A 22,525-nucleotide genomic window follows, 5' to 3' on the forward strand; every position below is an offset into this window, starting at 1 on the left:
ATTATATAGATTTAGGATGCTTTTTCGATTTATTTTTTTATTAATACAATTATTTTAACAATTTATTACATTATTTAATTTATATACATACATTTTTTATACATTTATTTTAATAAGATATTATGTATAATATGTATGCATGTATGCAAATATCAAAATATGTGTACTTTTTATATTTTAATATTTCTTTAATATGCTCTAATTTAAAATTAATTTAGCCTTCGTCAATATATCAGCCAGTAAAATGAATTTGGTGCAATCTTCTCAAGCCAATACGAGTCACGGATCAGCACTATTGTCATCATTGTTGATATTTTAGTTCATTCATTCTATTCTTGTCTCTATAACAGTTCTGACAATACAGAAGGGCCGAATATGGGTCCCTGGTGCATCCCATGGGTCATCTGACCTTTGATGTAGTTATGGGGAAAGGGCATGGAAATGGGGGTTGGGGGTCAGAGAATGACCACATTTAGGGCCGAATCGCTCCCTTGTGTGCTACCTGCTGGGGAAACTATTCAGGTGACCAAACGCCTCACACAAGTGTGTATGTGTTAGGATGTGTGTACGGGAGGGGGTGCTGAACAGATGTGTTTTACTCCCTCATTAACATCAGAAAGAGCCGCTCTGATTGAAGGTCCTGGACCAAGGGGGCTCTATTTCTCATTGGATGTGGACTGTCCCCATTCACTCACACACACACTCACACACACTGACCTCTTTAAAAGGCTCCCACCTACACTGCCAGCTGGCAACTGGTTAGGTTTTGCTGTGGTCTCCACAGTCCACACCACAGATCCATGCACATGAGCTCTCCGAACACCTCAGGTCGCACACACCGATAAACATGTTGGCAGCCGAACACAGGCATGCACTTGCCGCATATGATCTTCCCAGCGTAATGTTTCTGCAGGGTCAAATGGCCCATTTGAATCCATTTCAAAAGCATCTTAAAACGTGAAATAAGCTCTGAGATATTATGTATCAGCCACAACCCAATTTCAAAAACCTTTTTAAATTGAATACCTTCGAAATCCCTGCTAACTGTTAACTAGTTGAGAATACGGCACCCACAATCGTCAACAAAGTACTTAAGCGGCGAGTCGCATGGCGATTCGGGTTTCGCCCGGCTCTTTTTCAAGTCAAAGGAATAAGGCTTACTGTAATCTGCACTGGCAGCGCCGTATGTTATTATCGTGTCCTAATTAATCTTACAGGAGGTGTAATTCAACTTCAGATTAGGCCCGCACCTCACACAGATTAATTAATGTCTCTAATCAGCAACAGCAAAATTAATTTTGCCCTGATTACGCGCTTTTGAATTTGCATGTGCTTAAAGCAGGCTCTTTATTTCATTATGATATCGCGAGCAGATTCTCTCACACACACGCGTGAAACAGGTTAGGCTGCTGTAAATGGACATGTACACGTACACATAAATGGATGCGGGAATAATCTGTGTTATTCACTCGTGTTTTGGCACACACAGCACACAAGGCGCATGTACACACACGCTTGCGGCGGTAGCCAGGAGCTGTTTGCAGTAGAGTGTTATTGATGGGGCTGTGGGAGTGATGGAGAGAGAGAGGCTAAAGAACAACGCAGCAGATGCGCTGACAGTTGTTCACAGGCAACCTTGTGCATGTTTAATACCACCCCAGCTGATCCTGGGCCTGCCGAACACAGGAGAGCACAGCTTCCATCCAGCGTGCATGTGTGTTTGACAAAGCCATCGTTGCCCTCGCAGCAGCAGATACGAGCACCCAATGTATACGGAGAGATATAGGGAGGGAAATTGCATTCAGCTGAGCTAGAGGTGGGTGAAATGGCATGGTAATGCATGGCCTGAGAGCAAAGACACCAGTCTCAGCTGTTAAGGTGCGAAATTTTGAGGCACAAAAAAACATTGAAGCACAGCTCACACATAAGTCATTTTCAAAGCAAGCAGCATTCTGTCGATCAACGCAACCAACTTGAAGCCGTTGTGAAATCTGCATGGGGAAATCTTTTACCTTCACACAAAGTTCCTGATCGCGTTGAATCATATTGAAAAGACCCATGGAAATTTTCTGAACAATGTAAATGCGAACGCACCTCTAGGCTTGAATTATTCTCTCTGAATCAAACGTACAACTCTCTATCCATAATTGAAGCACTTACGAACTCAGAGAATGTGAGGGATTTTTAGGGAATTGCTATAAACGAACGGTTTCCCATGCAGGCAGCACTTGTGAAACTACAATTAGCGGTCTTATGCTGTGAACACTTGCCAAGATGTACTGAAGAATGTCCAAAAAGGAGTTTTGAGAAGAAGGCTTGAAATCAAACCATGCTTCACTAAATTCTCTGAGGGTTTCTTATGATAAGGTAGAGTTCGTCTTTGTGGTGCCAGTGAAAGAGTACTTGTTTTCTTCTTTTCTTTTTTCTTCTCAAATGAAGCACACCATAAAATGGTGGAGGGCAGAAGAAGGAAGTGTGGGAAGGTTGTGGGCAGGATGGACGGATGGATAGATAGATAGAGCCACTCCTTACATGAATATTTCATTAGCAACCTGTCTGCTGGTCTGGAGCCTTCATTTAAAGCCCCCCTTTGAGGTCTTATTTTTTTGCTCCATCTGGACCTGTAAGCTTTCAGAAACCCAACAAGCACCTCTGGCAATGCCACTGAGGAGTATTAGCAGAACCCAAGCTGTTTCCTTTAAGTTTTTCCTTTTGTCTGATAGCAAACAGGTATTAGGGAAAGATCATTGTGTTCCGTTAAATCAGCCTTCAATAAAAGTAACCAAAAAACTGGAATACATTTTCTCTGAAGTGGAGAAGTTGGAAGCTAAAACAGGCAGTGCAATAGGACTTATGTTGATGGACTATAGGGAGATATAATTATATTTACACCGTATATGCTTTAAATTGATAGTTCTTCCCAAACTGAAAACGATGTCATCATTTATGCACCCTCATGCCAGTCCAAAACTGTCTTTATTTCTTCTGTGGAACATAAAAGATATTTGGAGAAATGCCTTAGATTTTTACCCACTGGTAAAACTGCTATTTGGTTACCAACATTCTTCAAAATATCTTCGTTTGCGTTCCACAGATGAGTCAAACAGGTTTGGAATGTCATGAGGGTGAGTAAATGATAAAAGAATTTTAATTTGCGAGTGAACTACCTTTTTAAATCCTAAAGAAGAAACAAAATAAGTATGGAAGTTGTTGTTTGAGTGCTTTGCATGCTTACTAGAGAAACATAATTAATTCTACCTCTCTATAAAGGACAAAAACGTTGCTTATGTAACAAAAAATTATGTAAAGTGTCTCGTTGGTTTCTCTCTGAGAGGGAACCTGGTGTTGTTTTGCTCGTGAAACTGTTTGAACAGCTAGTGACCGACGGGCCAATCGCATGCTGAGAGCCACCGAGCATCTGCCGGGAGATTTGCATATTAATTGACCCATATTAACTTCCAAAAAAATTGATAGACTCTGAACTCAGCCAACAAATTCATCTGCCTGTGCTTCTAAACCCTCACCTGCCGATTTTATGGTAGAGTATCACGGTACAAAGACGTTGTGCTCAAAGGAAAGAAAACCTAAAATTGCAGGTTTTGTTGGCGTGTGTAATTTGCGCCGTCTCTTTTCAGCCCTCTCGCCCTGAGGCGGTTTGGGCTTTTTGTGGTTGTTCTTTTCTCCCAGAGTGCAACCTGACTGATAGTTTGCCTGAGATAGAGGTTGACTTCTTTATCTTCCTCTGTGCAGCATATTGTGTTCTCCTCTCCTCCTGTCTTTTCTCTTCCTCGGGGTAGCCCAGTGAGCTTTTGTGTGTCTCCAGCCCTGCGAACTTACACACACACATACATACACAGGCACTCTGAGGCTGGTAGAGGCCCAGAACAGTTGTCGAGAGAGAGAGGGGTAACATGTGCATGGGGTGGGCACAGATGGTGGGTCTGCGTGGGGGAGGAAGGGGGAAAGGTGGGCCGTCTGGCGGCATGAGCAAGCCTCAGAGAGCTCTCTCTCTCTCTCTTTCTCTCGCTTCCTCTCTTCCCCTTCTCTCCTTCTTGCCTGTTGCGTTGGGTCCTATAGTAGACAAATGGGAGTTTAATTCAATTAGGGCCAGGCTACTGTTGCTGCTTCACGGCAGGGTCTGTGGAGCACCGCCACCCATTTACAGATGGGTGCACACTAGATAAGTGCGCGCGCACAAGCCGTCTCTCTCGCTCTCCTTTTTTCACACTCAAAAATATTGGCAAGTACTGAAATACTTAAATTCAAGGAAAACAAAGACCACCACAGTACACACAGACACACACACACACACACACCCTCTCCAGGTTTGCAGTAATGGTTCACGCATAGCTGAGTTTTCACTGAGGATCACCGCAGCACAAAAGCGGCCCCTCTCTTCCTGGGCCCTTTGTTCCCCCAGCACCAGTGTGACCTCTTCGGCTGCCCGGCCTTAAAACAAACATGGAGAGCCTTCTCCCCCATCACATGCGCCGTAAACAAGAGCCCTTTCACCAGCAGTTATCTACATGCTAACCCTACAAGAAAAAATAGACTCAATCCAGACGCTATCTGTCAGGTTCAAGGCCTTGACGCTGATATAAGCAGCCTTGCGTGGGAGTCACGGATTCATTGTTGAAAAGTGTGTAGTTTTGTACTGAGTTGCCTTTAAAGACTCCATCATCATCATAATTAAAGTTTTGCAACTTTTAGCCCATGTGTGTTAGCTTTGAGGCTATTTATATGCTAAAATACTCTTATTGAGATTGACAAGTATCATTATTTGCATATGAAAATACTCTTTCTTTCCCTTCTCATACACTGTATAAAAATATTTAAAAAAAAGATACCTGGTTGCCTTGAAATTTTGAGTTCATTGAAATAAAAAAATTGAGTTAATCCAATGAACATTTTTCAGAATCAACAACCTTTATTCAAATATTATTACACTATTTTGTAAGCATATTGGGTAATTGTGTGTTTTATTTGTGATGACGCAGTGAAACATGCCAAATTGTGCTATTTTCATAATTAATCACATTTTTATTTATACGTTTCAGAAACAATAATATTTTATATAATTATTTTAATCTATTTATTAAACCAATCCCCTTCATTGTCTCAACTCAAATTTTACATTTATAAACAATTTTTTTTAAAGCAACCAGGTAACTTATTATTTTAAGTTAAACCAACAATATATTTTACAGTGTATATACACCAATATAAATACACCAAAAACTGCATTATTTATTTTATGCTAAAAAACTCTTAAATCATGTACAATATTTGATATTTTTAAAAGCTAATATACTTAAATCCTGCAGAGATTTTATTTTAATACTTATATACCTTTTAAAAACTGCACAGATTTGATTTGATATTTATTTAATTTTTTATTATATTAAAGGTACTTCTTTCCAAAAAGCAGTAGGACATAAGCACTCGTCGAACGATTTCATGTTCTTCATTGACTACTTAAAGCTATTTTATTCTTTAGACCTACAATTGGACACATAGTACAACTTATGATTATGTCCAACAGGTGAAATCATATAATTTCCATTCAGAATGTGTCAGTTCCCTTGCATAAAAAATCTAACAAAACTGATCTTACTATTATTTTCCATTCATTTTAGATTAGACCGATGCCTCAGTGTGTTCTTTACCTCTGTGCTGTTTATTGAAGCACGAAACAGATAAAAGTTTGCCCTCCCTCGTCCTTTTTGTGCATGAATGGAAGATGGCTGATTTGATTTACATGGATCATTTCCAGGCTATAGCCACTAGGCAGCGACCTCCTTTCAACCGTTTGAAGTCTTACCTAGTCGCACCCTCCCCCACTGCTCACTCAGGTGATGCGCACCGCACAGGAGAGAGAGAGAGAGAGAGGGAGAGAGAGAACAGAGCAGTTATTTTCCACCGTCTGTTCCGCCGGGTTTCATTACCGTGGCAGAGAGGCACCTGGGAAAGACCTGCGGCAGGCTGCCTGATTCTCAATATGGATGTGGAATACGTACTCACCTTTCTGTTTCGGCCGCCAGGAACAGACGATATGGAGATGAAAGCAAGGGGAAAAGATGGATAGCAGACGGATTACCTGTGAACAGGGAATGTTGAAAAGGTGTGTGAGCCAGTAGAGGTGTCGTCAGCGTACAGATGGATGTGATTGTTGAGCGTTTGCCGCAACAGAAGCTTTTCCTGTTTGAAATAATCGAACGCTTGAATCTTCCTTAGCCATGTACCAGTGAAATGGCTCTAATGGACACTGTGGCTTTGGGTTTGCAGGTGTGTCTGCAGTTTTCCCCCGAGCACTGGAAACACACTACGTATATGAGATGAGAGGATTGTAAGAGATTGTGACAGAGCACACACATACCTGTCTAAACAGCTAAACTGCTGAGAAGAACATGTGTACGTGTGTGCGCGCACAACTCCAGGCTATGGAATGTGCGAACCTCTCCCAGTTAGCGGAGAGACACTTAGTTTGTCCAAACTGGACGGACACAAGGTATTGTTTCTGTAATTATATTAAATATTTGTTTGCTAATTCCATTCTCATCATTCAAAAGATTCTGCCTAGTTTGCTACTGAGTTCTTTTTAAGGATGACATTTAGAACCATCTTGAACTGCATTATGCCTTATTCTCAAAGGACAGCTAGCAGAATGATAGGTGGGGTTGTTCGAGAATATGAAGAGAGAGCTCAGAGAGAGAGAGAGAGAGAAAAGGGAGGGAGGGGAGAAAGGAGAAGTCAGGGCAAGAGAGAGAGAGAGTGAAGAGAGGTGGCCTCTTTGTCTCTAGGGTGAGCACAATGGACCGTTCACTGCAGGAATTATACAGCAGGACAGCTGCCGGAATGACACACTAAAATGGCAGCCAATAGAATTACAATGGGGGCTGGTCTACACAAGGAAAAGCACATTTGATTGGTTGATCCAAAATAAAGTTACAAAGTATCGGTATGTTTTAACAATACTTCTATTCTTACTTAAGTTTTACTAAGATATTCAAAATAATATGAATAGTAATATTCAAAATTGTACATTTAACTTAAATCAAGTTACAACCTGTAGGAGTTCATTCCACTTTTCAATCAATTTTAAAAAGATCAAATTTTATGAGGACATAACAATGAAATGACATGATTGTGACTAGTTAGATGGATAAAAACAGACATCTTATTACAATGATGAAAACATTTAGTGATGTCTTTAGGTTTATTTTTATTTTTCCCCCCTTTTTTATCACTTTTTACTCCTACACACTCAAGTGCACAGCTGCATACAACATCTCGGTCACATCTGTCAGACCCATGTGACCTTAAAGGCAAATTGTTTGATGGATTGCTTTGAGTGGCCATCACTTGCTTTTCTATCACTGACACACACACACACACACACACGCACACACACGCACACGCACGCACAGGCAAAGTATCTTCTTGTCAGAATTCAAAACATGCCTGTTCCTTTTTCCAAAATGAAACCTCAGCGTTTTCTATTGCTATTTGTGTCATGAGAGAATCTATGCAATTATATTAAAATTAGAACATGCTTTCAGAACAAACCATACTGACTTTCTGTAAAACATACAAACTAAAACAATCTCAAGCATCCACTCAAGTATTCAGGCTATGTCATTAGGAATGTGGATTGCTAGCATATGCTGTCGAAAAACACAAGCAAGAACAGGAAAATATGATGTAAAGAGTTTAGTGTTTTGTGTGGGCTTGAAGTCAAACCACTCAGCAGTTCACTATTATTAATATTCAGCCCTGACCTCTGTATTCATCCTCTTGATTCTTTTCCCAGTCCTCCCACTTCTTTCTTTTTCTTCAGAACACTCCCACCATTCAAACTCTGAATGATTGGCCGCAGCTTTTTAGCTCCGGTACCAAAATTCAGAGCTGTCTTTCATACGGTACCTGTGCAAGAAAGTGAAGTGCACTTATTCCTGGCTTAAAGGCGAAGAAATATATGGATTTGTGTGAGAGAAAGGGATGAAAATGTGGGAGGTGGGAACAGGGGATAAAAAGAAGGCAAGATAAAGTTGCTTTACGTCCAAGGTATACTTGGACCACACAAAGAGCCTCTCATGTCTTACTTTCAACCACTCCCTTTATGTCTCTCTTTTGCTTTCTTTCGCTCGCCTTCTCCTTTTCATTCAAGGAGGGGGGGTCTTCACCCTCGGCCTGAAGTCGCTCCTAAATAATCCCGCTGGTCACACCTCTTAGTTAGAAAGCTTTTTGTCCCACGCCCCTCACCCCCGCCATACCACCTCACCCCTCTCTTTGGTATTCAGCCCGGGTCAGTGCATTTCGACCATCCCTTGTACCCGAGATGGTTCCCCTTTTAATTTGCACCTGTTGCGCAGTTGTCCGGGGGAGCAAATGCAGCCCCACGGATCAGACAAAGATCATATTATGATCAGATACGTGCGGCTAATCTTCACGTCCTCTGGCGAGAACCGGCAAAGGGAAGCAGGCATACTTTTTTTGCATGGGAACCTGTTAAAAAAAGACGTCATTGGCATTTTTTTTTTTTTTTAAGTGAATGGGCTCCTAGGGAGAGATTAGGGGTAGTTAAGGTACGGAGGAGGGAATGGAGCGTTCCACAGCCCAGTTGAGTCCATTTGACGCCAATGAACTGGGAAATAGTGCACTGATGGAAGGGAAAGTTTGTTGTTTTTTAAAACTCTGTGTTCTGAAGAGGGAGAAAATTGTCCCGAAATCAGCAATTAGATTTTTTAATCTAACCATTAGAGAAACTTCCCACTAGCTCTCACTGCTTTGGCAGCGTGCCTCTGAGATAAGGTGCTCTGGGAGCCTGGGGAGATGTATGCTGTATTAGGCAAGGAAAGAATTCCAAATGAACCTGAACGTTAAACTTGTTGTTCCCATGATGTAAGCTTCATAGTTTATTAGACCCTCACCACCTCTCACCCCAGAGTTGTGCTGGTTTTTTGGTTTGCTTTATCATGCTCTCTTTTGTTGTGTATTAAGCAATCTGGTCCCATGAGACTTTCATTATCATCAAGACTTTGGAAATATGATGATATATATATACACACACACTCACCTAAAGGATTATTAGGAACACCTGTTTAATTTATCATTAATGCAATTATCTAATCAACCAATCACCCTGTAGTTGCTTCAATGCATTTAGGGGTGTGGTCCTGGTCAAGACAATCTCCTGAACTCCAAACTGAATGTCAGAATGGGAAAGAAAGGTGATTTAAGCAATTTTGAGCATGGCATGGTTGTTGGTGCCAGACGGGCCGGTCTGAGTATTTCACAATCTGCTCAGTTACTGGGATTTTCACGCACAACCATTTCTAGGGTTTACAAAGAATGGTGTGAAAAGGGAAAAACATCCAGTATGCGGCAGTCCTGTGGGCGAAAATGCCTTGTTGATGCTAGAGGTCAGAGGAGAATGGGCCGACTGATTCAAGCTGATAGAAGAGCAACTTTGACTGAAATAACCACTCGTTACAACCGAGGTATGGAGCAAAGCATTTGTGAAGCCCCTTTATGACCACCATGTACCGATCCTCTGATGGCTACTTCCAGCAGGATAATGCACCATGTCACAAAGCTTGAATCATTTCAAATTGGTTTCTTGAATATGACAATGAGTTCACTGTATTAAAATGGCCCCCACAGTCACCAGATCTCAACCCAATAGAGCATCTTGTGGTGGGATGTGGTGGAACGGGAGCTTTGTGCTCTGGATGTGCATCCCACAAATCTCCATCAACTGCAAGATGCTATCCTATCAATTCGAATTAAGGCAGTTCTGAAGGCGAAAGGGGGTCAAACACAGTATTAGTATGGTTTTCCTAATAATCCTTTAGGTGAGTGTATATATATATATATATATATATATATATATATATATATATATATATATATATATATATATATATATATATATATATATATATATATATATATATATATATATATATATATACCATTCTTTTTGTACTTTTTTTCAGGCTATGTACATTTTACCCAAATGTCTACTAAACAATCTACTGAAATTTTTCCCCCATTTATTTTCCTGTCACTGGTATTTTCCTGCTCTGACTTTATTACCTTGTGTTTATTGCATATGTGAAGAATTGGGGTAACAAACTAAAATTGTATAGAGCCATACCAATAATACTGCACAAATGTGTTTTGAGATGTGTGAACTCACATAATAACACTTGAACTCTTTTCTGTCCTCAGTGCTGAGTTATGAAAACGTGGTGGATGCGGGTTCAGGGTCCGATGAGGAGGACAGACTGCTGGGTTCTGAGGGAGAAGGCAGTCCAGCAGGTGTGCCCAGTCTGGAGGCCTCACCCCGGGTAGCCCATGCCCTGCTCTCCTGCAGGGGGGATGAAGAAAACGAAAGCCAGGATGGGGCAGGGGCCCATGCCTGGCGCCACGGAGACCTAAATGGTTCAGGTAAGAGTGAGAGCTGAGAATATTAGATTGGATTGTGGTATTAACATATGAAACATAGCTGAGGTGAAAAAAAAAAAAAAACTATCAAACTTGCATTTTTCATATTACCAGGACAAAGTAGCTTTATTTACAAGGCCAACACCTAGCAGCAGTCTGGCATTTTTTATGTAATGGCAACGTTTAGACTATTAGCTCACTTTTCTACTTTGGTTTCTTACTGTTGTCACAAAGTAGGTTACACCTAATCTTTAGTGCATCATCAGTCCACACCCCTTTCTTCTGGCTTCATTTTGACTCACCCACCCAAAACCAGAAGCGATCAAGATCACGGACAAGACTCAAGCTAGTGAGGCTTTAAAGACAAATTCTCTTAATTAGGATAGCAGAGCTATCATTTAGCAGGAGCCTGCCCTGCTGAAGACTCATTAAAGGCCTTAAATGAAATTTTTAGCATTATGATGGCCATTTACATACATAATAGGCCCACAATTCCCTGGGCCTGGCTGACAGTTACAGAGTGAAGGGAGAACTCATGCGAATCGCCCGGTTTGAAAAAAGAAAAAGAAAAAGAAAGACAAAAAACCAGACCCCCAGCAATCAGTCTCAGCTAATGACTAAACCATATGCATCACTTAACTTCAGAGAGTGTCACAGTCACAGAACTAAACAGGGTCTTCAGGGATGTGTCATTCGCTTGAACAGTGTTTTGTTTAGTTGATGTTCACACTATGATATGCTAGATTAATGAACGTCATCTGAGTTTATTCGAACGCCATGCCTCTGGCAGCAAAGCATTATTTTATCTTAGTGATTAAATACAAAGAGATGAGTCTGCTAGCTGGGAAAAAGTACTGTGGTATATGCTGGTAAATGCAGCAACTTAAAAGAGGCTGAATGAATCATCTTGTGTGCTTCCTCTTTGCTGTGGTTGCCTGAGTAGATGCACCTCAAGTCTCTTTTATGTGTGTATCTAAGACAGTGGTGTTCAACAAATCGTTTGTAAAAAAAAAAAAAATGCTTCTAATTAGATTTTTTCTGATTTATAAAGTTTTTTTTTTCTTAAATTTTGTATTTATTTATTTTATTTTATTTATAAAATGATATGATCAGAATTTAATTTGAATTAAACACTGAACAGACATTACCAGTTTAATTTGGTTTTAACTGCTTATTTGATAAGTTTTGATTAACTTTTTTTATATTTTTGAAAGAAGTCTCAAGTCACAATTTTAAAATGTAATTCCTGTGATGGCAAAGCTGAATTGTCTCTAATGTCACATAATCCTTCAGAGATCATTGTAATATGCTGATTTGCTGATCAAGAAACATTTGTTTCTGATCAATTATTATCAATGTTGAAACAATTGTGCTACTTAATATTTTTGTGAAATTTTATTCAGGATTCTTAGATAAATAGAAAGTTCCAAATTACTATACACAAGAAGAATGTGAATACAGTCATGGCCAGAATTATTGGCACCACTGGTAAATATGATTAAAGATGGCTGTAAAAATAAATCTGCATTGTTTATCCCTTTGAGCTATCATTCAAAAATGCACAAAAATCAAACCTTTCATTGAAGTAAAAGAATGGAAAGTCGGGAGAAAAATACATTATGAAATTGTTTTTCTTCTCCAAAACACATTGGCCACAATTACTGGCACCCCTAGAATATTTTATAAGTAAAATATCTCTGAAGTATATTCCCATTAATATGTATATATCTTTTAGCACACCAGGGTGACAAGAAACATGAAATTGTCCAGCTATGACGTCTTGTTCCACAGAAGTATAAATATGAGGAATCACAAAGGCCAAATTCCCTTAAACATTAATCTCAATGAATAAAGCCGAAGAGTATAGTTCTGATGTACAGCAAAATATTGTTGATTTGGTGGCGGTAGGAAAATAGCTAAAGCATTGACAATTCCCATTTCCACCATCAGTGCAATAATTAAGAAGTTCCAATCAACTAAAGATGTTACAAATCTGCCTGAAAAAAGGCATCTATATTGTCTTAATGCACGGTAAGGAGGATAGTTTAAGTGGACAATAACTCTCCAAGGATCGCAGATGGAGAATTGCAGAGATTATTTAAGTCTTGGACTCAGAAAGCCTTTAAAAAAATATAACAACCCCTATAATCACCACATGTTATTTGGGAGGGATTCAAGAAAAATCCTCCTCGCTCATTCAGAAACAAACTCCAGCATATTCAGTGGTCAGACACGACTGGAACTTCAAAAGGGACATGGTTCTGTGGTCAGATAAAACTAAAAAAAGAGCTTTTTGGCAGCAAACCCACCAGATGGTTTTGGTGCAAACAGGGATAAAAAGTACCCCATATCCACGGTTAAAAACACAGCTGGATCTTTAATGTTGTGGGCCTATTTTTTTGCTGGAGGTCCTAGACATCTTGTTTAGATACGTGGCATTGTGTATTCTAGCAAATACCAAAAGATAAAAAACCTAAACCTGATGGGATCTGCTAGAATTCTTATAATGGGCCATGGTTGGATCTTCCATCAGGGCAACAATTCAAAACAAACATCAAAATCAACACACAAATGTTTCACTGAGCACAAATCTAAGCTTCTGCTATGACCATCTCAGTTCCCTGCCCTGAACCCTATAGAAAATGAGTGGAGAACTGAAGAGAAGAAGCACCAAATGGAGCTGGGAATCTGAAGGATCTGGAGAGATTCAGCATGGAGGAATCGTGTTCTTCAAACTCATCAGGCATTACTAGAGAAGACTCAGAGCTGTTATCTTGGGGGAAAAGGGGGTTGCAAAAAGTATTTAATATAAGGGTGCCAAAAATTATAGCCAACGTGTTTTGGCGAAAAACATTTATTTCATAATGTGATTTACCCCCCACTTTAATTCTTTTAATTCAATGAAAGCTTTTTTACAGCCATATTTGATCATATTTACAAAGAGTGCCAATAATATTGGCCATGACTGTATGTAAAGTTCTTGTTTTTTTTACACCGTATAACAGTATCAGCACTTGGTAGTATCCGCACTTATCAGTATTGTAGCTCCAGTGTTTGCAAGCATACTTAGAAGCCTAATAAGTCCATGTCAAATTGACCATAAAAGAAATATATATATATTAATTGTGCACCAAAAGAGATCTGGAACTTCTCTAGTGTTGCAGTGGTTAAAATCACACTATTACCTCATGGGACCTGCAGCTACCACAAGCAGAACTGAGACTCTAATATAGTTGCCATTTTGTCACTCGAGGAAACGTATTTTTGTAAACGTATTTTAGCTGCGCCTCACATTCGCGTTCGGTCCTTCTTATGACCTTTAAAATATCCACACGCTAATGCTACTAATCGCTAACCCTCCCAAAGAAGTTTTAAGCCAATGTACCTCAAAGGAAAAACACAATGCTGAGAATATTTTCGCTGGCTCCAGGCCTTGCACTTTTATCTGCATGGCACAGAAGGAGACGATTTCACCAGGAAGGGGTTTCGCGAAGGCAAGCCCCCTATTAGCAAATGCCTTGTTTTGTTAAAACTTTGTTCAATAAAACGCATCCAAGTCGTGTAAGGCTTTTGATGCTCCAAACATCCCTTCAAGAATCATTGCTCTGAGAAATTTCTCTCACAATGATTTCAAACTCTTTGAAAGACGTCTCTTAAATGTGGTGAAAAGTGAGAGAATTCACCGACTTTCAGAAGCTCTCTCGGTTGTCATACTTAGATAATGAGGAAGGAAGTGGAAGGCAGTTTTGAAATTAAACAGTACTTATGCCGTAGAGGCGCGCGTGTGTGTCAGGAGTCTTGAGTACCCTTGCTTTCTCCTTGCGATGTGGTGTAAGAGGTGCTGTATATCCTCCTTTTGTGGGGGAAGCTTATGATACTTGTGACTGCCGGTACGAGGTCACATGAGGGGGAGGAGGAGGAACAAACACAATAGCTGCAGTATATGAGCAAACTCCTCTCAGACCACCCTCCTCTCCTCCCTAAATACCTTGACGTGATTCTTATGCCTCGCTTAAGAGAAGCGTATCATTCTCTGAGCTGCTGTCAACATGTTTGAGATATATCTCTTCCTGGTATGTCCTCTCATCATCAGGACGATTGTGTTCATTTGCTGTGTCATATTTATCTAATTTAACCACATTTAAACATACATTAAACATGGTCATTAAAATGAACTGATAAAGGCAGAAGAATTTGTCTGTGATCATCATTATCATGTAAAACAATGTGTTTTCTCTTCTATTATTACAGAGGAGAGAAAAGCTGAGTACAACTCCATGAGCCCGGACATCTCTCTCCATGGAATTGGAAATGGTACAGGTGAGATCACTTCACAATATGTTGAATATTTTCTACTGAAGCCTACCATATATACACAATAAATAACTACATTTAGAGAGTAGTTTTTAACACATATAAGTAGTAATCAAGTTACTAAATCAAATCTTGAGCATATTCATTGTGAAATGCTTCTGCAAGTGTGAAATGTCTCTTAAGATCATACATAAATGTATGTGTGGCACACACTTGAGCATCTGAGATAATGCTTCCCCGTGTGTGTCCATTGGAGAAAGAAAGTAAACATTTTTTAGTTGAGCGCGAGTGCAGGGCAAATCACATTTTGCAGCCAAATTGAGTTTAAGACCAAAATCGAATTTGTTCAGTCCATGTACTTTCAAATTGATTACAAAGAAACAATAACATTTTCATTTGCTTACCCAGGGTCCAGTCATCTGAAGAAAAAGTATCATTTGGACTAACCTCTGTCATATTATTAGTTATCTACTCGCATTACCTCATGTTTTTTATATAAATCTACTTTTTTTATAAGGCACTCTTGTCTTTTCATCCTGTCAGTATCTTTTAGTTGTTCTCCATAAAGCCTCCAAAAACCTATTGTTTACGAAAATCACGTTTAAAATCTTGCTCTGTACAATTACACATAACACATGATCCATAATTAGATTATTGGGTCCGATTTTATGTATACGATGAGCAATACAAAGTGAGATCAGTTACCCCGGCACGCCTAATTGCCATATAACTCAATTACCCATAATGCTGGAAATGTTTAAAGCATTTTCAAACATGCAAGAGGATGCTTAAAGAGTGCTTGATGATCAAGCTGGCTCCTATTAGTCTTTGAAGTGGCCATTATGTTGTAACTTAAATAAATACTTCCACCTTGAAAGGCCTTCTAATGGTTTGGTCTCCACTACATCACACTTAGAGGGGGCAGTGTCCTAATATTCAGCTTGGTCCTTTCCAATGACACTGAGCATCAACCACTGGATTCATTTGTGCTTTTTCTCCCCACTTCCTGTGTGCAGTTAAGGGTATTAATGCCTCTTCAGAGCTGGAAAGCTTCTTTACCAAGAGGAAACTGGATGACGGTGAGGGACATGCAGTGAGCATTGCAGAATACCTGCATGATACTGTTATCATTTATCCAGAGGACCCAGAGGAGGGCACCCGACTGGGAACACCAGAGGCTAATGGACAAGATGAAAATGAAAATGGTAGGTATTCAAATAAAAATAATAGTAAAAAAAAAAAAATATATATATAAATGTTTCATGGCCAGTAACAAATATTTTTATTTCTAAATTTGTACAGTACAATATATACAAATATTCAATATATAAACGTTTTTATATTTTAATTTATGTGCAAATTAGTGTCTATTGGTGGACAAAGTGCAAATATTTACTTTATAAAATAATTTGGCTTATGCTATTTGAATTATATATTATAATTATTATTACAGAAGAATTATTATATATAAATCAATAGCAAATTGTGACCATTTGTGATATCTTACTAAAAAAACAAATGAATAAAAAGTAAACAAATAAAATAAAGGAAGTAATTATTGCGTGTTTCATATTTCTGAATGCAGTGCCTTACCTATCGTTCACCCATAGCCTCATATGGCAACTGTTTGTCCCACATATGCAGATTTTTTTCTCTCTTCTTCAGTCCCCCTCCTTCACTCTGTTCGCTTCTTTCAATTTTGCCCAGATCTGGCACTGAGGACGCCAGATGCCTTTGCCCAACTGTTGACCTGCCCCTACTGTGACCGGGGCTACAAGCGGCTGACCTCTCTAAAGGAGCACATCAAGTACCGACATGAGAAAAACGATGAGAGCTTCCCCTGTCCCCTGTGCAGTGACACCTTCGCCTACCGCACCCAGCTAGAGCGCCATATGGCCACACATAAGCCTGCCAGAGATCAGGTGAGACAAGTGCCCACCTCAGTCTCTACCCACACTCCTAACTGTGTGTGTGTTTTTGGGATTATTATAGAAATGAATTGTGAAAGATGCTGCATCTTACATTCTGAGCATTTACTAAAAGGGATAGTTCACCCAATTTTTAAAAATTTGTCATCACTTACTCACCCTCAAGTTGTCCCAACCAGTAATGCATTACAATTAACCTGAGTTACGTAATCAGATTACTTTTTCAAGTAATTAGTAAAGTAACGCATTACTTTTAATATTTACATCAGAATATCTGTTCTGAATATCTTACATCAGAGTTATTTTTAAAAAAAATGTAATGCAAGTTACTTTTCCAACATTCATTTGACATTCATTTTGAAGAAAAAAAGTGCAAAGGCGTTGTATGAACAGGTTATACCTAAACTAAATGTGTGCATTTATCTCATTTGCACTATAAAGATTTAGAACTTAAAAAATCAGAATACTATGCAAACCTTCAATAATTAAATATTAAATAAAACTGTTAAAAACTTCCTTTATTGACCAATGTCTTGCTGCAAATTTTCGATGATTCAGTTAAACCAAAAGCAAAAATTACTTTCGATTTTTTGTGAGAGTGATTGTTAAACTTTTTTCTCCTGCATCCTATTATTCCATTATCAAACCAAAAGGTTTGTTTGAGCTGTGCCCTCTACTGTACATGCATGAATTTTGGATCTTTACCTTGGTCTGAGGTTTATTTCAATTTTGGTGTGAAGATGTCTTTACATGTGCTCAAAAATCAAACTTGTATTGTTATAAAAAATAAAGGTGAGAAAAAGTAATGTAGCACAAAAAGTAACTAAGTAACTCAATTAGTTACTTGTTAAGGGAATAATACAATGTTGTATTGCATTACTTTTCAAAGTAACTTTCCCCAACACTGGTCCCAAACCTGTATGAGTTTCTTTCTTCTGTAGTCAAACATTTAGCGCTAGCCATTGACTTCCTTAGTAGGAAAGAAAACACAATGGAAGTCAATGGCTACCCTCAACTGTCTTTTGTGTTCAACAGAAGAAAGAAGCTCATACAGGTTTGAAACAACCCAGGGGTGAGTAAATGAAGACAGAATTTTTTACATGCCAGAGGAGAACATGTTTTAGCCTGTTGATAGCTCCAGCATTGAACAAGCTCCTCCGGAAGCTCCTTAATACTCGAATCCTTCACGCCAGAGCCACAGCTGTGCACTGTCATACTCCCCTGAGTGTCCGCCCACAGCCGCCCATGTGTGGGCTGTTCTAGCACATTGAGTCCTATAGGCCTTTCGACTTTTCGCATCAGCTGTTGGAGTGGAGTCAACTCGAAAGATGCAAGGAAAGCTGATGTTAATTCTGCCTTTTAGGCTGGTCTGAACATGAGCATGCTGTGAAAAATGCAGTGATATGGATTTATTTTGAAGAAGAAACTCTATATTGCTTTATTACTGAAGGAGAATGTCTGTTTTTTGATGTGATGAAAGGGTTCTCGGTTGTTTGATAGGATTATAACAGGATATCCTGCATTTAGGCTTTCAACTTTGAACCTTAAGTAGACTTGGGCACACTGAAAAAGAATTTGGAATACTTTCCTTGCACTCGCATCTTACTGGCTGATTCACACTCACACATATGCACACACTCACATAGACACATATGTACACCTCTCCAGACTGAATTAAACACGACCAGATGGCTTTTTTTCCTGGTGATCTAGAGTATCCTAATCCTTAAATGACTTTAAGTGTTTGTTTATTTGCTCTAAAGGGGTATTTTCCTTAAGGCTTTGAACATCAATTCAAAGGTTCACCTTGCTAGGCTTAGTTTTACATTTCAATGTGCATTCTGTGTATATACTTGCATAGACTCCTACAGTAAATGGAAATCCCAATACACATCTTAAAATGGCCTATGTACATGAGTATGATTATACTTTTGAAGAAATAAGTTCTGCATAGTACTGTACATAGTGACTATTAAACAAACGTGAACTCCCACATATTTTTCACAGACCTTTTGTGTCTATGTGTGGGGTGCAGGGTGAATGCTGTTGTTTTCGTTGTGCATCTGGGGCCCACATTTGAATTTCAAATGGAGGAAGAGCACCTACGTTTAACTTTGAATGGTGAATGCAGATACAGCCTACACTGTTTTAACTAAACCTAGACGGGAAATGTTTAAAGCATGTAGATAGTAGCTTAATCAATAAGGTACTGCAAATGTAGAAGGTAGCATTTCAACACCAATTGATCATGTGAACTTAATTATGCAGAAAAAATAGATACTGAATAACTGTTGCTTTAGCAGTCTTGGTCATATGTCCCTAAATACAATTCTGTCATATTTTCGGTGTATGATTCTTAACATAAATAAATAAATAAATAAATAAATAAATAAATAAATAAATAAATAAATAAATAAATAATAATAATAATAATAATAATAATAATAATAATAATAATAGTAACAATTAAACTATATCATGACTGTTTTCTACCTGTATCAATTTCTATAACCTTTCTCTCCCTCGCAGCCTCAATTGCTGAACGAAGGGGCTGGTAACCGCAAATTCAAATGCACAGAGTGTGGAAAAGCCTTCAAATACAAGCATCATTTGAAGGAGCACCTCCGCATTCACAGTGGTAAGTGTTTCATTGAATAATATGCTGAGAGCCTCCTTTCATAAGTGCTGTCAAAATAATGCCAATAATATATATATATATATATATATATATATATATATATATATATATATATATATATATATATATATATATATATATATATATATATATATATATATATATATATATATATATATAATCTTATTCATCTGTCTTCAATTTGCCTAATGGTAATTCACTGTGGTTTTGGATAGTTTGGACAGATGATGAATATTTAAAACCATAATTATATAATTATGCATGAATTATTTGTTATTGTAGGATCCCATCATTCTATCAATCATTAAGTTGAAAGATGGAATGGGGAAAAAGTTAAACGCAAACTCTAACTTAAAGTGTAAAATTTGTAAAGGAACATCACTTCATTTTTGTATTGTTTTGATTTTTAAGGTGAGAAGCCATATGAGTGCTCCAACTGCAAGAAGCGTTTCTCCCACTCTGGCTCCTACAGCTCCCACATAAGTAGCAAGAAGTGCATTGGCCTTATCTCTATTAATGGACGGGTACGCCATGGAGTCAACAGCAAGCCTGGATCATCACCAAACTCTGCTGGATCCTCCCCTGGAAGTCCTGCCTTAGCTCAGCTCCGTCACAAGCTGGAGAATGGAAGGTCCATGAGCCTTCAAGACCCTTCTGCCCACCCAGACATCAAGTCTGAGCCAATGGACTTCAATGAATACCGTCTTATGATCGCATCTCAACAAGAATATGGTGGATCAGGAACCTTTCTCAATGGCGGAGGCCGTGGAGGTAGTCCTCCAGGGATGCACGGTTCATCTCAGAACCCCCTGCAACATCTGGGCATTGGGTCAGATTCCCATCAATTGGGCTATCCAGGGTTCATCAACAACATGAGTGAGGTTCAGAAGGTTCTTCAGATTGTGGACAACACAGTTTGCCGACAGAAAATGGATGGCAACCCTGAAGAGATCTCTAAGCTCAGAGCATATATGAAGGAATTAGGATCCCAGATGGAAGAACAGAATCGGGTACTGGCCTCCCAGCAAGGCTTCCTTGGCGTTGGACACAACAGTCCCACCAAGACTATCATTGACTATACACTGGAAAAGGTCAATGAAGCCAAAGCGTGTCTCCAGAGTTTAACAGAAGATTCTAAGAGGCGGGTGATGGATATAAAAAAAGAAAGACCCTGCCACACCATGGATCTTCTATCTGAAGACAAATCACAGGAAAGGGATGCGCAGTATGCACCATTCTCTTGTCAGTATTGCAAAGAGACATTTTCTGGCCCTATTCCATTACATCAACACGAGCGCTATCTCTGCAAGATGAACGAGGAGATCAAGGCTGTCCTCAAACCTAATGATACTGTACCAACCGGCCGCAGGGGACTTACCGGCTCAGAGCATCATGATGGTGTTATGTCATCATTTGAGAGGAATGCCACCAGCCCAGTCAACCCCTTCAAGGATCACATGTCAGTACTGAAAGCCTACTTTGCCATGAACACTGAGCCCAACTCAGAGGAATTGAGAAAGATCTCCATGGCAGTGGGCCTTCCCCAGGAGTTTGTGAAGGATTCATTTGTGCAATGGAAAGCTCAATCTCACCATAGCTTCTCAAGGAAAAGATCTCCTCCTCCTGAGCGAAGTGGAGACCTCAACCATGGCTTGAGCAGGGAGTCCACTTTTGCCCGTTCACCTGTTTCTCTGGGTCAATATGGTGACTCAACAGCAGAGATGCATGCTATCACCAACGGGGATTCTGGACACAAGTTGTCCAAACCGCATCAGTTTACAGGCATCAGGCAGACCAATGAAAAGCCCCTTGACTCTATGGACCACTTAAGAGGTGAGACACCCTCACCTTTGAATCTCTCATCATCATCATCCAAACACTCACATAGCAGTTCGTACACCCCTAACAGCCTCGTATCTGAGGATGCCCATGGGGAACCACTGGACTTATCTTTGCCAAAACAAATTTCCAAGGCAGAACGGAGGCCCAAACCGAATGGTTTTTCTATTGACCACACTAGCAACTCCTCTACACGTGAACAAGGAACAGAGCCTTTAAATTTGGCCCACATCAAGAAGGAGTTCAATGGGCCCAATAGTTTGGGCAATGAAAATCAGCTGGAGAAAAGCTCAAGCCCCATCTTTAGCATTAACCCCTTCGGTGGTGGGCACATGTACACCTCGCTTCCACCTCACGGAGCATTCCCTCCACCTACTTTTATGTCCACGGCTCAAGCCAGCATCCCGGGACTCAGGCCGTACCCAGGGTTGGATCCCATGAGTTTCTTACCACCTATGGCTTACACTTACGCAGCAGGGGCAGCCACATTTGCTGAGATGCAGCAACGGCGGAAATACCAGCGGAAACCAGGCTTCCAGGTAAATCGAAATTTATGGTACTGGGAAAACAAATTCCCAGTGTATTTCATTTTATTTTTCTTTAAACCTTTTAAAAACTGTGATAAGTACATTTGAAATCTAATGTTTTGTCATGTCAACCAAAGTTTGATTTATTTAAATGTATAAAAAATGATTAAAGAAATTATCTATACATTCAATTATATAAGTTATAATAGGTTATTGCTTCCTAAAAATGTTGTCTACAGCTTTTCCTCACTCTGTTACCTACATTAGTTCATACTACTTCCTGTACTAAACTAAGAGAACCCATGTAAAGTCCTCTTAATATCAAGCCATATGTCCCTCTTTTGAGACCTCTTCAGGCGATAAAGGCTTTATACAGGTTACAGAGATAAGCTCTGTCCAGACGTGGGATCAAACATGGGGCATGGGCTGTCTCTTCCTAGGTGGCAGGTTAGGATTAGGATTTGTGGCAGGTTAGGATTGTGCGAAGTGTCTAAAATCTGTTTCTTTTGCAGGGGGAGCTACTGGACAGCGCAGGGGACTATCTGTCAGGGCTAGAGGACCTGACAGACAGCGAGTCGCTGCTCGCCCGGAAGAAGATTAAGAAGACTGAAAGTGGTATGTACGCGTGTGACTTGTGCGACAAAACATTCCAGAAGACCAGTTCCCTCCTAAGACACAAATATGAGCACACAGGTATATCACATTTAGACAACTCTTTTTTTTTTACCCTCGTCCATCCCCCCTCCAAGTAATTCCCTTTGACCACATTGTGTTTTTTTCTTGTTTCTTTCATTCCTTTCCTTCTTAAT

At 39.5% G+C, this 22,525-nt stretch overlaps 1 protein-coding gene across 5 annotated transcripts in view; it reads left to right on the forward strand.

Moving 5' to 3' along the window:
• Window positions 1-22,525, forward strand: part of zeb2a (zinc finger E-box binding homeobox 2a) — a 53,812-nt gene that overhangs the window by 27,953 nt on the left and 3,334 nt on the right. For 2 of the 5 annotated variants that reach the window (XM_067443830.1, XM_067443832.1), the window contains 7 exons: window positions 10,234-10,452; window positions 14,701-14,769; window positions 15,780-15,968; window positions 16,471-16,685; window positions 19,221-19,329; window positions 19,762-21,728; window positions 22,229-22,409. In XM_067443830.1, coding sequence (XP_067299931.1) covers window positions 10,234-10,452; window positions 14,701-14,769; window positions 15,780-15,968; window positions 16,471-16,685; window positions 19,221-19,329; window positions 19,762-21,728; window positions 22,229-22,409 — 2,949 coding nt within the window. Of the gene's footprint in view, window positions 1-5,948; window positions 6,509-10,233; window positions 10,453-14,700; window positions 14,770-15,779; window positions 15,969-16,470; window positions 16,686-19,220; window positions 19,330-19,761; window positions 21,729-22,228; window positions 22,410-22,525 lie in introns of those variants that run through there. The other 3 variants (XM_067443835.1, XM_067443834.1, XM_067443833.1) reach the window with 3 other exon arrangements.

This window comes from Pseudorasbora parva, chromosome 5 (genome assembly GCF_024679245.1).
Source record: "Pseudorasbora parva isolate DD20220531a chromosome 5, ASM2467924v1, whole genome shotgun sequence".
Taxonomy (NCBI): Eukaryota; Metazoa; Chordata; class Actinopteri; order Cypriniformes; family Gobionidae; genus Pseudorasbora; species Pseudorasbora parva.